General features: G+C 53.6%; 1 protein-coding gene across 1 annotated transcript; it reads left to right on the top strand.

Annotated features, from left to right (window-relative positions):
* The first annotated feature begins 13,749 nt into the window (after window positions 1–13,749).
* LOC121440415 (PWWP domain-containing DNA repair factor 3B-like) lies at window positions 13,750–15,801 on the top strand. The gene has a single exon (XM_041641179.1). It carries the CDS (start codon window positions 13,750–13,752, stop codon window positions 15,799–15,801), a length of 2,052 nt encoding a protein of 683 aa, XP_041497113.1.
* The last annotated feature ends 501 nt before the right edge of the window (window positions 15,802–16,302 follow it).

Below are 16,302 nucleotides of genomic sequence, written 5' to 3'. Positions count from 1 at the left end.
GACAGGACTAGCTCACAGAGAAAATGCAGTGCTACCTAGGTCCCATTAGCGACTCCACTCAGCACAGTGTCACAATGGCAGGCGGGAGTGACTTTGGAAGGAAGAGCGAAAGCGGTACAGGTTTCCTTTACAGAGGGTCGGTCACAACTTTACCTTGACTTCTGCTGCGCTTTGAAAATACTGTGGAGGTTTGCATTCAGGATTCTGAAAGAGGCATGTATATCCTTTTCAAACTGCTTCCTCTTTGCCAGGAAGGACCGGGTAATGTCCCCTAGTCGACAAAGGAAATGGTATCACTTTAAATCAAGTATCCACAGGAAGAGGCGCTCTTTCATCCCTGACATACCACCTACACGGTAACAGGAAGGAGTATGTACAGATCTGGTGTTCATTTTGTTCTTTGTTCTATTTTTCTTTTCTTAAATTTTAGACCGCCTCTTGCGCAGCCCAGGCCGGTCTCAAACCTGAGAGGTAAGCGAGCACGACCTCCAGTTCTGGTTTCTCCCGCCTCTACCTCCTCTGTGCTAGCAATACAGAAACGGGGGCATCGTGCTTTGACGAGTGACCACCACTGAACTGACAAACCGTTTTCTGGAAACCTCAAAAACCAAGCAGTTCATTTGTACCACAAAGAAGGAATGCTGTCGGACATCCTTGCTTGCATGAACTGACTCTATACACCGGCAAAGAATTGACGATGTCTCTCTTGTAATGCTGTTTTAGGGTCACCTACACAAGTAATAAAAAAAAGCTGTCTCAGCTTGAGGGGCGTGTGGTACTCTGACTTGGTTACCGTGGACGACAGACCACAAGCTAGTGTGGCATGCGTGATGCTGATGTTCGTTCGCACGCCATGACACTCTTCTTGCCGGGCCACGGCCTGGCTGCCTTCACCCTTCCCTGACAGGCTCACGGGTGTGTACGGCCTAAATGCTGCTCTCCAAGCCCTTCTTGGGCAGGGGTTCCTGGAGGAGGGCAACTTTGGAAAGCCAGAAAAGTGACTTAATTCAGAAGGTGAAAAACAGCTGCCGAAATGCCACATACCATTCGTGCAGTAAGATAAAAAGCAGAGATCAACCTGCTTGCCCATCATCTCCAGTGCAATGCAGGAAGCAGGACACTCTCCCCCCCCCATCTCCCCGCCTCAGTGACAGCTGCAACATCCCCCTGTTCAGAGCAGCTAGTGAAAAGTTAAGCTAAAGGTAGCCCCTAGACGACAATGGCAATTTACTCTTCCAAAAATTAATAATAATGATGATAAAAATCCATCCCCTGAGCGACAGAACTGTTAACAGACTCCTGTTGTCCTGTTGACAGGCGACCACGTTCTCACCACGCTTGAGTTGTAGGGTCGGAAAGAAAGCTCCTGGACTAGCAAGACCTGCTCAAACACACCTTTGAAATCCCGTATCCTCTTCTGAACAGGCTCCCTGTGGAAAATGCACACAAGAATCCTTAACTGAGGACAAACATCCTAACTTCGCTCTGAAGGAAAGGCAGGCGAGGCACGCGATTTCGGAGAGACCAGCGCTCATGTGAGGCAAAGTCGGATTTGCCTCTCCCGGGTCATTGGTCTTACTCCTTTACTCAGGTTTTCACAGGGAACCAAAGAGCTCACTGCAGATACATATGGGCACACGGTTAAGGGTTACTTACTGGAGCGTGGGTGACTCAAAGTCAGCCATATCCCCAGGAAACCAACCTCAGGCTGGGTGCTGGATGACTCAGGAAAACTGCATCCCTGGCCTTCCCAGCCCAACTGCACTGGGCTCCACAAAGAGTCTCCTCTCCGCAAGCAGCGGCTTTGTGTTATGTTGTGACAGCCTAGGGGTTGGTATACTACATGCTGACCGGAGCCCATTCACTGTACAGCACTGACGGGTTTCATAGAGGTGTGCCCAGCCGTCTTTCGTGAACTACAGCCGTATTCACTCTCCTCCATCCTCAATCCCCTCCCGCTACTTACTCCTCCTCTATTACCCAGCAGTGTCTCTTCAACCTTCATGCCACGTGACCACACTCCACCTCCAGAGTCGGCCTCCACTCCTCAAACCTTCCCCTCTATTGGCCATTGCCTGCCTCTCCCCAGTCTCCCTTCGGAGTTCGGGTGATATCATTTTATGGACCTATTTATAATCTGGGATCCTCAAATGAGAGAAAACAGCTGACTGTCGTCTCTGGTGCTGGCTTATTTCACGAAACACCAAACTCTCCGTTTGTAGCCGTCTCCCAGAAAAGGGCAGAAGTTTCTGCAGAAAACAACACTGAAACTACTTCCTGGGTCAGGCCAAAGTTGCTTTAAGACATCACCTGGCCTCCTGCACGTTTGATCCTGAGGAACAGCTGCCCATCTCACTGGTATCAGCCGCCGGATTGTTTGCTGCACCGAGAAGAAAGGAAAAACCTTTGTGAATGAAGTGTGCTGTTCTCATGGTCCCACGTGGGAAACAGCTTCAGTCTGGGGTCCACAGAGTCCATCGCCGAGGGCAGTTTTAAAGTACTCTTCCAGGAACTCATGACCCACCCCAGTCCCACCCAGGTGAAATTCAACTAGGCCTGAGTCTGGGGACAGCAGGTACTTGTGTTTGTACAAGCCTTGCAAGGAAAACCACCGTGGCCCACGGGTTCTTCAGAGGCCTGTTGGCCAAGGCCAACTCCCTTGCACCCCAGCCACGGGGAAGAACATCGGGTGGGGACAGAAACCCAGAGCGTGCTTGAGAATCACTTCTCAGCACGCGAATCCCCACACCCACACCTGGAACTCCGGGGAAAGACCCGGTGAGTACTAGGCCACCCCGGTGCTCCACCCGTCGAGGAGTAGCAGAATGTCCCCCCTCGGTTAGGATCCCCCCACCCATATGCCCCATATCAGTTGTTACCGGGGGTGACTCGACCTGGGTTCTGCAAGTCATCTGGTGGGAGATTCTGATCAACCCTAGGGCGCTTGGCACTTCTCTCTGTATGTTTCTGCTCCTTGCTTGACATGGCTGGGGCTCTGCGGGGCTGGGGACGACTCCTGAAATGTTGGTGCACACAGACAGTAAAGACACCGAGAAGAATGTCGTGGTCGCAATGGAAACAGGGACCCGGACTGCACAGGCTGTGGCCATGAGTCCTGGCACTCTCTGTGCTGCAGCCAAGAGGAGGTAGGAGGATGACACCGATATCCCGCAACATCCAATCACATTCTGTCCCAATTTTCTGTCTGAATGCAGAGCTCTCCACAGCCCTGTAGCCCTCAGTCTCGGCCCTTTCTGCTGACTTCTTGGCCCCAGGATAGGACTGCTTGGGCTGGCCCCAAACCAAGTGGCCATTAACCCAGACACCAGCCCACTGACGGCCAATGGGGTCACTGGAGCCAAGTCCCTGCACTTCACGCTTGAGTCCTGCTGAACACTCAGCTGAAATCCCTACCCACTCTGAGTCTGCATGTCTCAGAAGCAACACATGGACTCCAACATCCTTGAAGGACCCAATGGAGGCAAATGCAGAGGTTCGCCAATATACCCTCGCACAGGGAGTGACACACAGCCTGTAAGCGGGCATGAGGCCCCTGTGCTCACAGACAAGCACTATGGGAACTAGGAACGGTAAGCACCCAGGCTAGTCTCGTCAACAGAAGGGATGCCTACGTCTGTTTTCCAACCAGAAGACCTGGAGAGGATGCTGTTAACAGCCTGGTGATCTGTGCTGCCTGCAGAGCCAGGCCACACCCGGATCTCCCAGATTATTATGTTTGACTCTCCCTCCCTAGACCTTCACCTTTAGTTTGGTTTCTCGGTCAACAGAGCCCATCCTTAGGGGAGATGGCCCATGGACGTTACGGCCTGGTGACCTCAACGCTATCCGCGTGACTGAGCCACACCAGACCCCAGGTCCCTAAGCTATAGAACCCATCTTCGTGGTAGAGGTCACATGTACGTTGCAAGAGAGTTTCTATGTAGTCAGGCCTCCATATTCATTCTGCACATGTTACTGAGATCATCGTTACCAAGAATTTTTTCCCCCAAATTGTGCTTTATTTAATCGTGTCAAAAACAACCCGCCTGGGGTCAGCCTCTAGAAGTTTGAACCAACATCTGCTAAATAACTAAGGTATTTGCACACAGATTTCATCTTGATCTCGTGGGGATCGTTACTCTTTTCACTGTGGCATTTGTAGGGAGCCCCATGACGATCCACACCCCTCTGTGATGAAGTGCAGCCCCCGGGGGCCCTTCTATTTGCCCCTCGACAAGTCACCTCACAGGCCAAGTTTGGATCTTCCAGGCACAAGCCTGATCACCTCCGCACACTCTGACACAGTTTCTCTTAGAATAAGCAGTCACCCACCAAGAGGAGCCTACTCCAAGACCTTTCCCTCAGAAACCTCTTTCTCTTTAGAGGAAGGTAACACCTAGACATTGCCTGCCTCCACAAGCATGCTTTCCTACTGGCTGGAACAACTCCTATGCATGAGAGATGCCTCGCATGTGGGCCCAGCTGGTGCACAGACATGAGGAGAGTGTGTGTGTTTGTCTGTGTGTGTGCGTGCGTGTGTGAGTGTGTGTGTGTGTGTGTGTGTGTGTGGCAGAATGGGGGTGGGGTAGTGCCTGGCGTGTGTGGTAGGTGATACAGCACCAAGTACTGTGGATCCAGGCTGACTCTGATTTTGGAACCACCAGATCTTCAGAAGAGGGACCCACCCAGATAACGTGACCACACTTCAGCCACATTTCCCTGAGAGTTCTCTTCCCTTGGGAAGCTTGTCCCACCTGAGTGGGCCCCACATCCCCGAATGGGATGATGTGTGATCAGGTGGAGAAGCATGCAGGCATGCATGGATGAGCCTGCTGCAAGGAGCTAAAGGACTAGACCCATGCAAGTAAGGAAGCTTGTGTGTTGACCTGGACTTGAAGGTGCACACGACTGGTCCGGGAACTGCAGTGACGGGGGCTCGAAGGGACAGGACTTCCTTCACCAGAACACATGCTGTCCTGCCCACTCCTTCAGGGCCCTGCGGTCCTGACAGAGCTTTCTCAGATCTCCCCTCTGTCCTTGATTGCAGTCTGATGCAGAAGGGAGGCTCCAGACATCACCTCAAGGGCCACCATGGTGGGCCCTAGTGACCAGTCACTCGCCAAGGTGGACCTGCTTCACCACCATCCTCTGAGACTGTCCTTCCACTCGAGGGGGATCACACCTAGTTCGTCCTCACTTCCTGAACCTAAGAATCCCTGATTCTGGAAGAGCGGAAAGGAGGGTAGGCAAGGGTCTAACCTAGGCTCTTCCACTTCTATGGTAAGGTTCACCTAGAAATCATGTCTAGGGACTCTGGGCTTGCAGTCACACATGGCTGAAACGGGACCCCACTATCGAGGGTGGGAAAGGCCCAGAGCACCTCTTCTTCTCGGTGTGCCCGCCCGTCTAGCTCTCTGCCCTGGACCAATCTGGAAAATGCCCAAGAGGTACAAAAGGTGCCTCCTGGAAGGTCCCTAGTCCCTCCAGCAGCAGGCAAAACTGCCCTGCCCAGTGCCCTCAGGCCGTGGGGCCCCAGCACAGCTTTCTCAGACTGCTCAATCTGGCCTCTTCCAGTCACATTCAGAAGCGAGGCTCTGGACATCACGGGCTCTCCTGGGGCCCCATACCTCGTCACAAACCTAGGAGGACAGGATTCACGTTGATCCCCACAGACCCTCCTTACCCACGAAGGTGCGTCACACCTAGCTAGGCCCACGGGGCAATGACACATACGTGACTTGAGTGTTGGGGTGGCACACGCGTGTCCCGGAATAGAGCGGATTAAGGCTTGCGAGAACCTGAACACCCACCGCCCCTTTCACCTAGGCCCGCCCTCCACGGATGTCCCGGAGGACATCGGAAGTGCCCAGAGACCTCGGAACGGGCCATGGGGAGGTCCCTAAGTCTTTCCCCAAGCACCCCTGTTTCTGGTCCGCTCTTCTCAGTCCCGCGTCCCTCACAAAGCATTCCTAGACTTTCCTCCGGGAACCTGGGCCATGAGGAGAGGAGATGTGGTGTGGAATTCAGGAGCCAGGCACCAACCACCTCAGGGAAGATCCTGGGTCCTAACACCTGGTCACTCACCTAGAGGAATGGCCTCGGGAGGGCGACCCGAAACCCGGCTTCCCCTCGGCAGTGGTCACAGCCAGTTAGTTCTCACTTCCGGTAAATCGTCGGCCTCTGTGGAAAAGCGTGGGCGCGTGAGCATGCGTGCTCCTGTCCAATGTCTTTAGGCCCGCCCACAACCACGCACAAGCACGTACGCACGCAGGCATGCACACACGTATGCACGCGTCGAGGGGAAATTTCCCTTTAAGGCTCGGGAGGACCTTAAACACCCACACTCGTGTTTTGACTCAGCACAACTGTGGACCTGTGGACCCGGATGAATGTCTCACTGGCCCAGACATCAGAAAGGGCCATGTGGTAGGTCCCTGGTCCTTTGTGAGCACACATATCGTCCCGCCCACTCTTCTCAGTCCCTGCTTCCTATCAGAGCTTTCCACACAGCCCTTCCAGGCCTCCTCCACTCCACTGGGGAATTTGGGCTCAGGACGTCATCTCAGAGACTAACCTGGGTTTCAGTAACTACTCACTCACCCAGAGGGACGCAGCTCTCCACAATCCTCAGACTCCCTTTTAGCTCTTGGTCCTCCGGGTGGGCGAGGGAGGGGCCGGCATCCCAGGTCGGCCTCACTATGGGGAAGTGTTCTACCTCTATAGAAAACCATGTCAGCATATGTGAGCCAGGCTGGCGCTGGTCCATCTTGAGACCGACCCTGCAATGAAGCATACTTGACTTGGAGCTTTCGGTTGTGCATGCACAAACTGGAAACTCACCTAGGAAGGGCTGAAAGTGCCCGGAACACCTCTGCTCCCTGTTTGCAATGCTCCCACATGTGGAAGTAAGGACCTGTGAGGAATGGCGGGAATGCTCAAAGGGTACTGAACGAGCCATGTGGAAGGCCCCGAGTCTCTGCAGGGGCATACAAGCGGTCCTGCTCATGCGTCGGGGTCCCTAGCACCTTCAGGAAGCTTTCCCAGGCAGCCCTTCTGGGCCTTGTCCACTCCAGGGTGGAAGTGAGGCCCATGATCACCTCGCGGGCCCTGAAGCCTAGTCACCCGCCCTTAGATGGGAGATGTCCCCCTATAGGCCTTGTGGTGTCACCATTTTCACAGGCTTTCATCCATGTCTGTCAGTCCAGCCATTCCCTGGGATGAGTGCCTTTTAGAGGCCCTAAGACCCCAGGCCTTAATGTCCTAATTCTTCAGCTCCTTCCCTCACTCCGCCAGTGTCCCCTAGGCTCCACTTTTATGGGAGCTTTCTAACTACTGTCAACATACAAACAAACGGAAGGAGATTCCTCAAACTGTCCCTGCCACCGCTACTGCTGCCAACAAGATTGGTCGGATCCATGAGGCGGCTGTTTTCAATTCCAGCCTTTTGCTCCCCACCACGGCTTGTGGTATGGTGGTTCGGTACAGGGCGGATCACGCCTCTGGGTCTCTCTTTTTATTAAACTTAAAATCCCTGCGGCTCAAATTTCGTGGCTTTTCCATACACTATATGTCCCGCTGCCATTTTGACTGAGGTCAGGTGAACTTACCATCATCTTAACTGAGGTCAGATGACTTCACCGACATCTTAACTGAGAGCCAGGTAGATGACCAAGTCCTGTCATCTTTACTGAAGTGTTCCCTGTCTGCTCCCCCAGTGCTGACTCTGTTGCTTGTGTGTTTTGTGCAGTGGCACGCCTTAGGTTGGCCGCACCAAGAACATCCACTTTGCCCAATTCCTGTTCCCTCTGTGTGTATGTTCGTACATGTAACTTAGGTGCACCTATGTTTACCGTTAAATGTTATAATTGTCTGTTCATTGCATCTCATTTCAGACTACAGAAACAATAAGTCTTATGTTTTATGCTGGCATGTACTTTTAAGTTTCTTACAAAAACACTTTATATTTGATCCAAACCTCATTTAAAATGTAGTAAGATGTTCTCTACTATTGTCAGTTCTGCCCTTAACCTTCTATTGCAAGCAGTTTTTTTTCTTTCTGTCTTTTTACAAATGTAAATCTTGCCTGGTAAATTAAGAGCCGGTACAGTCAAGCTCAGGCCCGGCTCTCCAGGCAGATTCTATACTGTAGTTCCACCTGATAAACGGCCCACAACTGCTCCGAGATCTGGGAGACATGGCATTTAAATATTTAATTATTAATAAACTTTTCCTCACAAAAAGAGACAGGTTGGCTCCTAGCAGCAGCACTCTACTTCCTTCAAAGAAGACAGAAAGCAAATGGGCACAGAACAACGTCCATCCACACTTTGCTTCGACTGCCAAGCGCTGACCACCGAGAAAAACTGCCTTTCATCTGAACTGAGGATCTCCAGACACGAAAAGAATCTCTGGAATCGACAGCCTAGCTGCTCAGGTCAAGGTAGGCTTGTCTGCCTACAGATTTCGTAGCCCGCAGGATCTTCTGGAGCCTGGCAGGCCCTGCTCTAAACATCAAAAGACAAACGCGACCTTCAGTGACCACGGAGAACCCTGAGGTCTAGGTGCCAAACAAGTAAGTCCTCTGTCGTTTTTTAATCAGTAATTCAAGTAAAATTTCATCCTTCTCAAAGGTCTCTGATGCAGTTTGACAGCTGAGAGGTTTTGTCAGTTTAAAAGGACAACCTCACCAAACAAATTTCAGGTAAATACAAATACAAGACCTGCAGGTTATAAAGGTGTGAGCTTTTATAAACACAAGTTTGAACACAAGTTATCAAATTTCTCTCACACGCTGTCTTCCGTAGTCTTAACACTTTTCATTGTGCAATAATATCTGTCACAGCCATTCTGACATAAATATGCTACTGTTTATACAATGTATATGTCTGAAACTTCTTTTTTCACAAACCCTAAGAATTCTTGTGAGTTCCAGGAAAAAACAGTCAGAAACGCCCCCTTCAATTCCCTGGTCCTAATTTTTTCCCCTAAACTTAACTTTGTTCTCTGTTCTGCCATTACCTTAAACAGGTGTAAGAGGTCTGTGTTTGTGTGGTGTGTGTGTGTGTGTGTGTGTGTGTATTGTTTGGTGTCTGTGTGAGAGTGTGTCTGAGTGTGTTTGTGTGGTGTGTGTGTATTGTTTGGTGTCTGTGTGAGAGTGTGTCTGTGTATAAGTGTGTTTGTGTGGTGTGTGTGTGGTGTGTGTGTGTGAGTGTGTGTGGTGTGTTGATTTAAATGAGATAGCCTCCACCGCCTGGGGATATTGAATACTTCTTTTCTCCTAGATGGCTGCTGTTTGGGTTTGTTTTGGGGTGTGGCACTGCTGCAGGAAATATGTCACTGTGCATGGCTTTGAGGTTTCCAAAGCTTCCTGCCATTTGAAGTGGGTTCTCTCTCCTTTCTGCTTGAGATTCACCGTGTAATTTTTTTTTGTGAGGACGGGGTGGGGGGAATGATGCTGCCACCTGATTTCCTGGAGGTTCCCGGTCCTCCATATTTGTTGCAAAGTGACCTAGAACACTTATTTCCAGCTGGAGAGACAAAGTGCCTGCCTTTCAAATTCTGTCAGGTGAAAAGGTGTCCTTCTCAGACCTGGCCCCTGCCTGATCTTATTATAGTAGAAGGTAGAACGGAGCCTGTCAGCTCTTGTCTTGCCTTGTCCCGGCCCCTTGTCAAAGCCCAGCACCAAGGCCCCTGCACCCTGGAATGGCAGGCAACATCGTCTTCTGTCGTTGTGTGCATGCTTACTCTGTTTCATGCGTGCAGCTGCAGGGGATGGTGGGGGAACTAGGTGACAGAGATGTAAGTGAACAGTCAGGCAGCCTCCTTCCTGATTTCTACCGAGAACTGGCCTCTTACTAGGGGAGAACGTTTTTCCTATGACACTGTGGTTGCCATGACAATGGGGACAAGCCATTCTTTCCTGGTTACAGATATATTAGCGAAAGATACTCACAGAGCGGAGACGTGGGATCACTAGACAGACACACGAGGCACACAGGTAGGTGCCTGCAGCCATCCTGAGTGAATGTGAGCTGGGCCCGTGAGTGTGCCGTGGGTACGTGCTGGCTCTTTCGTGGGACAGGAAAGGTTCTGGCTATTACTGTTTGACGCGAAGCCCCAAGGACTGGTGCTCAGCCAGCCCTGTCTCTTTGTCCTCGGGTGACACCTCACCGCGTTGGTGCCAGCTTTATCCTTTCAGGCTCTGAAAGGATAGCTCGCCAACCTACATAAATGGCTGCCTCGTCGCTGTTTGGCAATGATTGTCACACGTGCTCTTGACAGAATGGCCGTGTTGGTGCGATGGCACCTTACCCGAGAGAGTTGTAGCTTGTGTTGTCTGAGAGAGAGAAGCTGGAAGGCATTTAAGGAGGAGGTAAACATGGATGAGGACTGGCAGTTCCCTTGGAGGATAGAAGCCGAGGTCTCCAGATCTCTTGGCCTGGAGACCTGACACAAGAAGGGAAGAAATGCCTCCAAAAGACAGCCGCCTCTAAAGTGGCCACTAATCGCAGCTAGGCAGACTGAGGCAAAAAAAAAAAAAAAAAAAAAAAGAAGTCAGTGCGGTATGAGAGCACCTGAAGAAGGGGCAGCGTCTGTTTCCTCGATGGGTGTTAGTTTGTGCCCGGGTCAGAGTCTTTGCTCTGCTCACAGATGGGTTAAGCATCAGCTGGGCTGTGTTACAGGGTGTGCAGCTGGGGTTTCCCTCTGACCCAGCAGCCCATCATCGGCATCTCTCCCTGTATCTCAGCCCCTGCGTGTGAACAATACGCTCTGTGCCCTTCTCGCACCCTCTCGTCAGACTGGGCCCCGTCTGTTTGTCTCACCACAGGGAGGGGAGCCATCTGGAAGTTCCCATCTGGACAAAACGTGAATGGATGTCGCACACGGAGACCGTGTGCGAGTTCTTGACAGAAGGCCTCGGGCACGGGGCCAAAGCATGTGTTGAGACAGGGATTTCAGGGTTCCATCTTGCACCCTTCTCCGTGCACCTCTGGGGAAGACTTTGCTGCTTTCATCGGAAAGGTAACTGTCGAAGGTAGTGCACTAGAGGTGATGCCTGAATCGATGGAGCCGGATGGCAAAACTGACAATATTTAAGCAGGTTGTAGAAAGACGGAGGGCTTTTCTAAGGCACGGCGCAGTAGGCCTGCACAGATGGAATACACACGCCGGGAAGAGCGTGGCCTGATAATGGGTGCAGACGCTTTTCTCTGTGACTGAGATACAGATGCTGCCTGGATGTCCTGGCATGTGGGCTTGAACACAAACTTGATATTCCCGGGTATGTTTTCTAACTCAGGAAGTGTGTGAGGCTGAGAACATCACGCCTGAGGGAAGCAGAAGCTCCTGCAGGCACCCCTGCCTGGGGTGGAAAGCTTGCATTCTATAACTATAACGCGGGCCTCCGTGATTGCTAAGGGCACCGAGTGAGCGGTGAGCTCTCTCGTGCCCGAGGTGTGGTACCCGCATATGGATGGGGGCATGGTTGCTTGGGCTAGATGGTGCTCAGTCAGCCTTGCTGGTGAGCATGTGCTCGGAAGGTCCAGCAGAGGGCAGCCGGAAGTAACTGAGGTGCCTATGTTTTCCTCTGTGTCCTCAGCAGATAGATACCTGTGGCCGAGGACTCCACGGAGGCTGGATCAGAGCAGGCCAACCCTGTGAGGTCACACAGATTTCTCGGAGGAAGAACCACTGCGGGTGATCCCTAAATTGGGCCCCAGATTGCACAGTCCACATTTACTATTGCATCACCCAGCAGGTGTGGCCTGGGCCAGACCTAGACTCCTGCATGTTGAGAGCCACTTTATGCACTGTGAGATCAGATTGGAAGTCGGTAAGACTTGAACGGGAATACGGCAGAGGGGACACTGTACATTTGAGCAGTGAATAGGGATCTGGTGCTAGAATTACCGACGGGTGTTTATGGATACAGAGGGTGGGAAGGGGAGGGCTGAGGGACTGAAGCGAATATCATTTGCCTCCCATATTTCTGTCCGGTCGGGAATTCCCATGGGTAAGGCAAGGCCTGGAGTCCCTAAGGGAGAGGTCGGGGTGCCCGCACTCACCGAAGGGGTCGTGGGCTAACAGGAGTCCCCAAAATGACCAGGGTCCTCAGGGAACTGCCTCAGGACCCCCTGGTCCACAGTGCTCTGCAGCGCTGTGCCTGGTGCTGGCCCGGTAATGACAGAAGCCGCCTGCGTCTTGGCAGGAACAGTGAGCGACTGTGGCTTGTGAGCCCTCCGTGGTTCTTCCGTGTGTGGTCATCGGCACCCTCAGTGGGCCTCTCCTGAGGATCAGACGGATGTGGGCTTTGTTTCCAGAGTGCATGCACGACACGCATGGCATGCTCACTGCTGATAGGAAAGCGCGGACCCAAGGTAAGAGCAGTCAGGAAAGGAGTAGACCCCTGACACACACCCACTCACAGTGAGCAGAAAGGGACGAGACTCCACTGAGAAGCACGGGGGAGGCCCTGTGTGGAGAGGCAGAGAATGGAGGGACATGGACGGGAGAGCTACGCTACAGATGAGATTGGACACCACTTAAGATTCAAAGCATGCCTTCTGGACTTAGGGATGGGCAAGTGACCATCCAGGGCATCAAACAGCCGCTTTGATTTCCTGTCTGTCTAAGACGACCCTGTGGATTAACATTATGGCACAGAGGTTGTGGGCAAGAGAGTTCTGTGGCCTGGGATCTGATGGTAGAACAGTGCCCATCGCCAGCAGATATGGGTGTGCAGGGCCCATGGACTTGAGGCAGCAGCAGGAGAGTGGGCAATACCAATGGCGACACTTACCCTGTTGCTCTCATCTGACACTACTGAGTCTGCCAATTAGAAAGCATTTCTCCACGGTGAAGTGCTTTCCTTGGGGGGGCTCTCCTTTGTGCCACGCGTGCACTTGATCCCATAGCGAGGTCGGTCCAGCACGGAGTTGGGAGCAAGAGGTCAGAACCAAACTATGAGGGGGAGGGGGAAGGGGAGGGAGGCCAGAAGCTATGACAGTGACAGCAACCATCCTTACCTGCCATGTTATGCAAATCGCCATGAAGATTTCCGCACACACACGCACACACGCACACACACGCACACACACGCGCACACACACACACACACACACACACACACACACACCCCGTTCCTCAACCTGGTATCATACTGGTGCAGAAGGCAAGGTGCACTATGTGTGCACAGGCTTCCTGGGGTGGGGCACAGGTTGGGTTAGCTCCCTAGGAAAGAAAGCAATGAGGCTCCCCCCACCCGGACGGAATCCCGGGGAGCCCCCAAGGCATTGGATGGGCAGGAAAATACACAAGCCAAGTAAAGACACTCACCTCTCCGGGAGGAAGTTCACCACCCTAGCCTCAGGGTGGGTGACCGTGTGTCACACATCTGCTCTGGATCCTTCCATATCTTCTCAGGCACACACCCTCATCCCTGTGGAACGACAGACTTTGGGCACCCCCTTGCTTTCTCTCTCCTCACCTCACTGAGCTGTTGCTTCAGTATCCACTAAAGGCTAATTCCGTCCTAACGCAGCTCTGCTTCCCTCTCCCACACTTACAGGGCAGGCCCACATCACCCTGAGAGAGGCCCTCAGGTTGAGCTTGTCTACCAGATTCTGGAGGGAGGACAGCACCGCAGGCAGGGGAGCCAGGCCAGACAGAGACGACCAGCAGGGAGCAGTGCCTACCACAACGCAGGGGGTCACCCTGCCCTGATCAGAACAGCCCCAGGGTTCCATCGCCATGGACTCTGCAGAGTATGTGCTCTGTGGCTGGAAGGGCCAGCTGTGGCCTGCAAGGGTGTTGACCAGACCCAGGACCTCGGCCCATAGTAAGAGGAGAGGGGCCTCTTTCCTGGAGGTCCAAATTCTCTCTGTTGGTGAGAAGACCAGAGTGAGGAGCACAGAGGCGAGGCCCCTAACCAAGTCTGAAATCGTAACCATCGCCTCCTTGGCCGGAAAGGAGTCACAGGGCAGTGGCCCGCCAGGGCAGACCAGGGCATACAGAAGAGCCCTCAGGGTGGCCCTGGATGTTCTGGGCGAGGGAACCCGCTTGTATCAAGGAGAAAGGGCAGGTGGCCGAAGAACCAGCACAGTGGCTCCCAAGGTTCCGAAAGAGGAGACCAGCTCCAGCCCACGCCAGCGCCAGCACCCCCAAGGGCGCAACCAGAGAGGCCAAGGGCTCTCCCACAGGAGTCCTGGGAAGCGAGGCCGCCCAGGACCTGTGTTGATGGGCTCAGGGAATGATCCTGCAGTGCAAGGGGGGGAAGCCCAGGCCCATGCCACTGTAGAGTCCCCTTACTCTGAAATGCAAGGGAACATGTTAAGGGGCACCAGAGCTCGGCCAAGTTCCTGCAAGACGCCAACAGGAAATGCTGGTGATAATCCTGGCAAGAGAAAGTTGAGCACCCGGGCCTCTAGGGAGGGTGCCCGTGCTAACAATGAGCATAGACCTGCCTCTGGGCCACCGAGGAGGCACGCCTCTACCTCGCCCAAAGCTCTCAAGCAGCAAGTAGGGTGTGGTGGCCTAGAGATCCAGGCCATTGGAGCCCAAAGGAAGACCACCCTCCCAGAGAACAAGGAGGATCCCGGTCCGCCGACCCCGAGGCCAGACTCAGAGGGGGCATCGGCAGCCTGCACGCCTCCAGTCCCGAGCCTGCGAAGATCAGTCCGCACTGCTGGCAGGAAAAGGAAGATCCATGTGCTGTGTGCACATTGTGGGCTCTCGGGACTGGAAACTCGAGTGCGCTCGAAGGTGACTAAGGCCAGGGTCAAGAGGAGAGCCCCTGGAGTTCAGGAAGACTGCCAAGCCACCAGTGTGGCTTCTGCCCAGGAGACGAATACCATCGAACGAGGGATGCTGGTCTGGTTCAAATTCCAGGACCATCCTTTCTGGCCGGCGGTGGTCAAGAGTGTCAGCAAGAACGACAAGACGGCCAGGGTGCTGCTGATCGAGGGCAACATGCAGTTTGAGCGCAGGGGTGTCCGCGTCCCTCTCCGCAAGCTGAAGCTCCTGGACTGTGGGGAGAGATTCTCCCTCCTGCGGAGAGCCAGCAAAGTGTACGGCCAGGGCATCAACTGGTGCCTCTCTGTGATCGACCGCTACAGAGAGGACCTCGCCTGTGGCTCCTTCCGGGGCTCCTTTATGGACTACTACACCGCCCGAGCCAGTTACCCGCTGAGGAGAGCCATTCAAGAGGGCGACCTGCGCATTGATTTCCCCAAGGTGAGCTATGCCGACTTGGAAGACTGGGAGGAGGAGACCGCCCCCGGTGGGAAGAGGCCCCGCAAGAAACTCCTGCCTGACCGCATGAGAGCCGCTTGGGACAGAGCCAACCAGAAGCTCGTAGACTTCATCGTGAAGAGAAAGGGGGCCGACCAGCACCTGCTGGACATCGTGAAGGGCAGGAAACCGTCCCGGTGGCTGGACGACCTCTGGAAGTCAAAGAGGGAAGTCTTCTGCATTGAGACCTACCTGGAGGATGAAGACCAGTTGCACCTCGTGGCCAGACATTTGCAAGAAATATCCAAAGAAGCAGACCAGGCCCTGCTCTCGCTGGCAAGAGGAGACCAAGTCCGGCTCACCATGGAGGTTCTTCTTCCAGAGGCAATCATCTGCTCCATCGCTGCCCTGGATGAGCTCAGCTACAAGGAGGCAGAAGAGAAGTACCTGCGTGGCCCACCTGTGCACTATCGTGAAAAAGAGCTCTTTGAGAAGACCATCCTAAAGGCGGCCCGGAAGAGGTCAGCAGCCAGGATTGGGGCTGGCAGGGACCCTCCTGCGCCCACTCCTTAGAAGGGAGCCTCCTCCTTTCTGCCATCACCCCCTGCAGCTCCACCTCCAAAAGAGAACCATCTGGGAGACTGTGGGGCTTGCTATGACCGCTCCTCACTGCATACGTGTTTCTCCACACACAGACCCCACCCCTACCCCCTGACCCCCAAAATAAACGTTCACGAACGTGCTTGACGTTGCAGATTGTCTACATGGATTCGGCAATTCCTGTTAGCTTCAGGCCGGGCCTAGCCCTCTGTGGCCTGTGCCCAAGCGTGGAGAAGTCCCTTGGGGTCTCCTCTCTGGACCGTCACCAGCTATGGGTGGGGTATTAGCTAGCTATGCGCAGACTTGCCCTCTCTGCACGGACCCCATGCACCCAGACAGCACACCAGGTTCCTGATGACACTGTGTCTCTCTATGTGTCTCTGACTCTTCCCCTTACTCCCTGTCCTCTCTAGGGTGCCTTGGATGGGGCAGGTCCCATTGCTTTCTCCATTACCTCCCTCTTGGCTCACTCAC

Source organism: Microtus oregoni, unplaced genomic scaffold (assembly GCF_018167655.1).
Source record: "Microtus oregoni isolate MIOR12 unplaced genomic scaffold, Mior012 000067F_ref0000223, whole genome shotgun sequence".
In the NCBI taxonomy this organism is placed as follows: domain Eukaryota; kingdom Metazoa; phylum Chordata; class Mammalia; order Rodentia; family Cricetidae; genus Microtus; species Microtus oregoni.
Note: the sequence above shows the minus strand (reverse complement) of the source record. Positions and strands in the feature narration are given on the sequence as shown.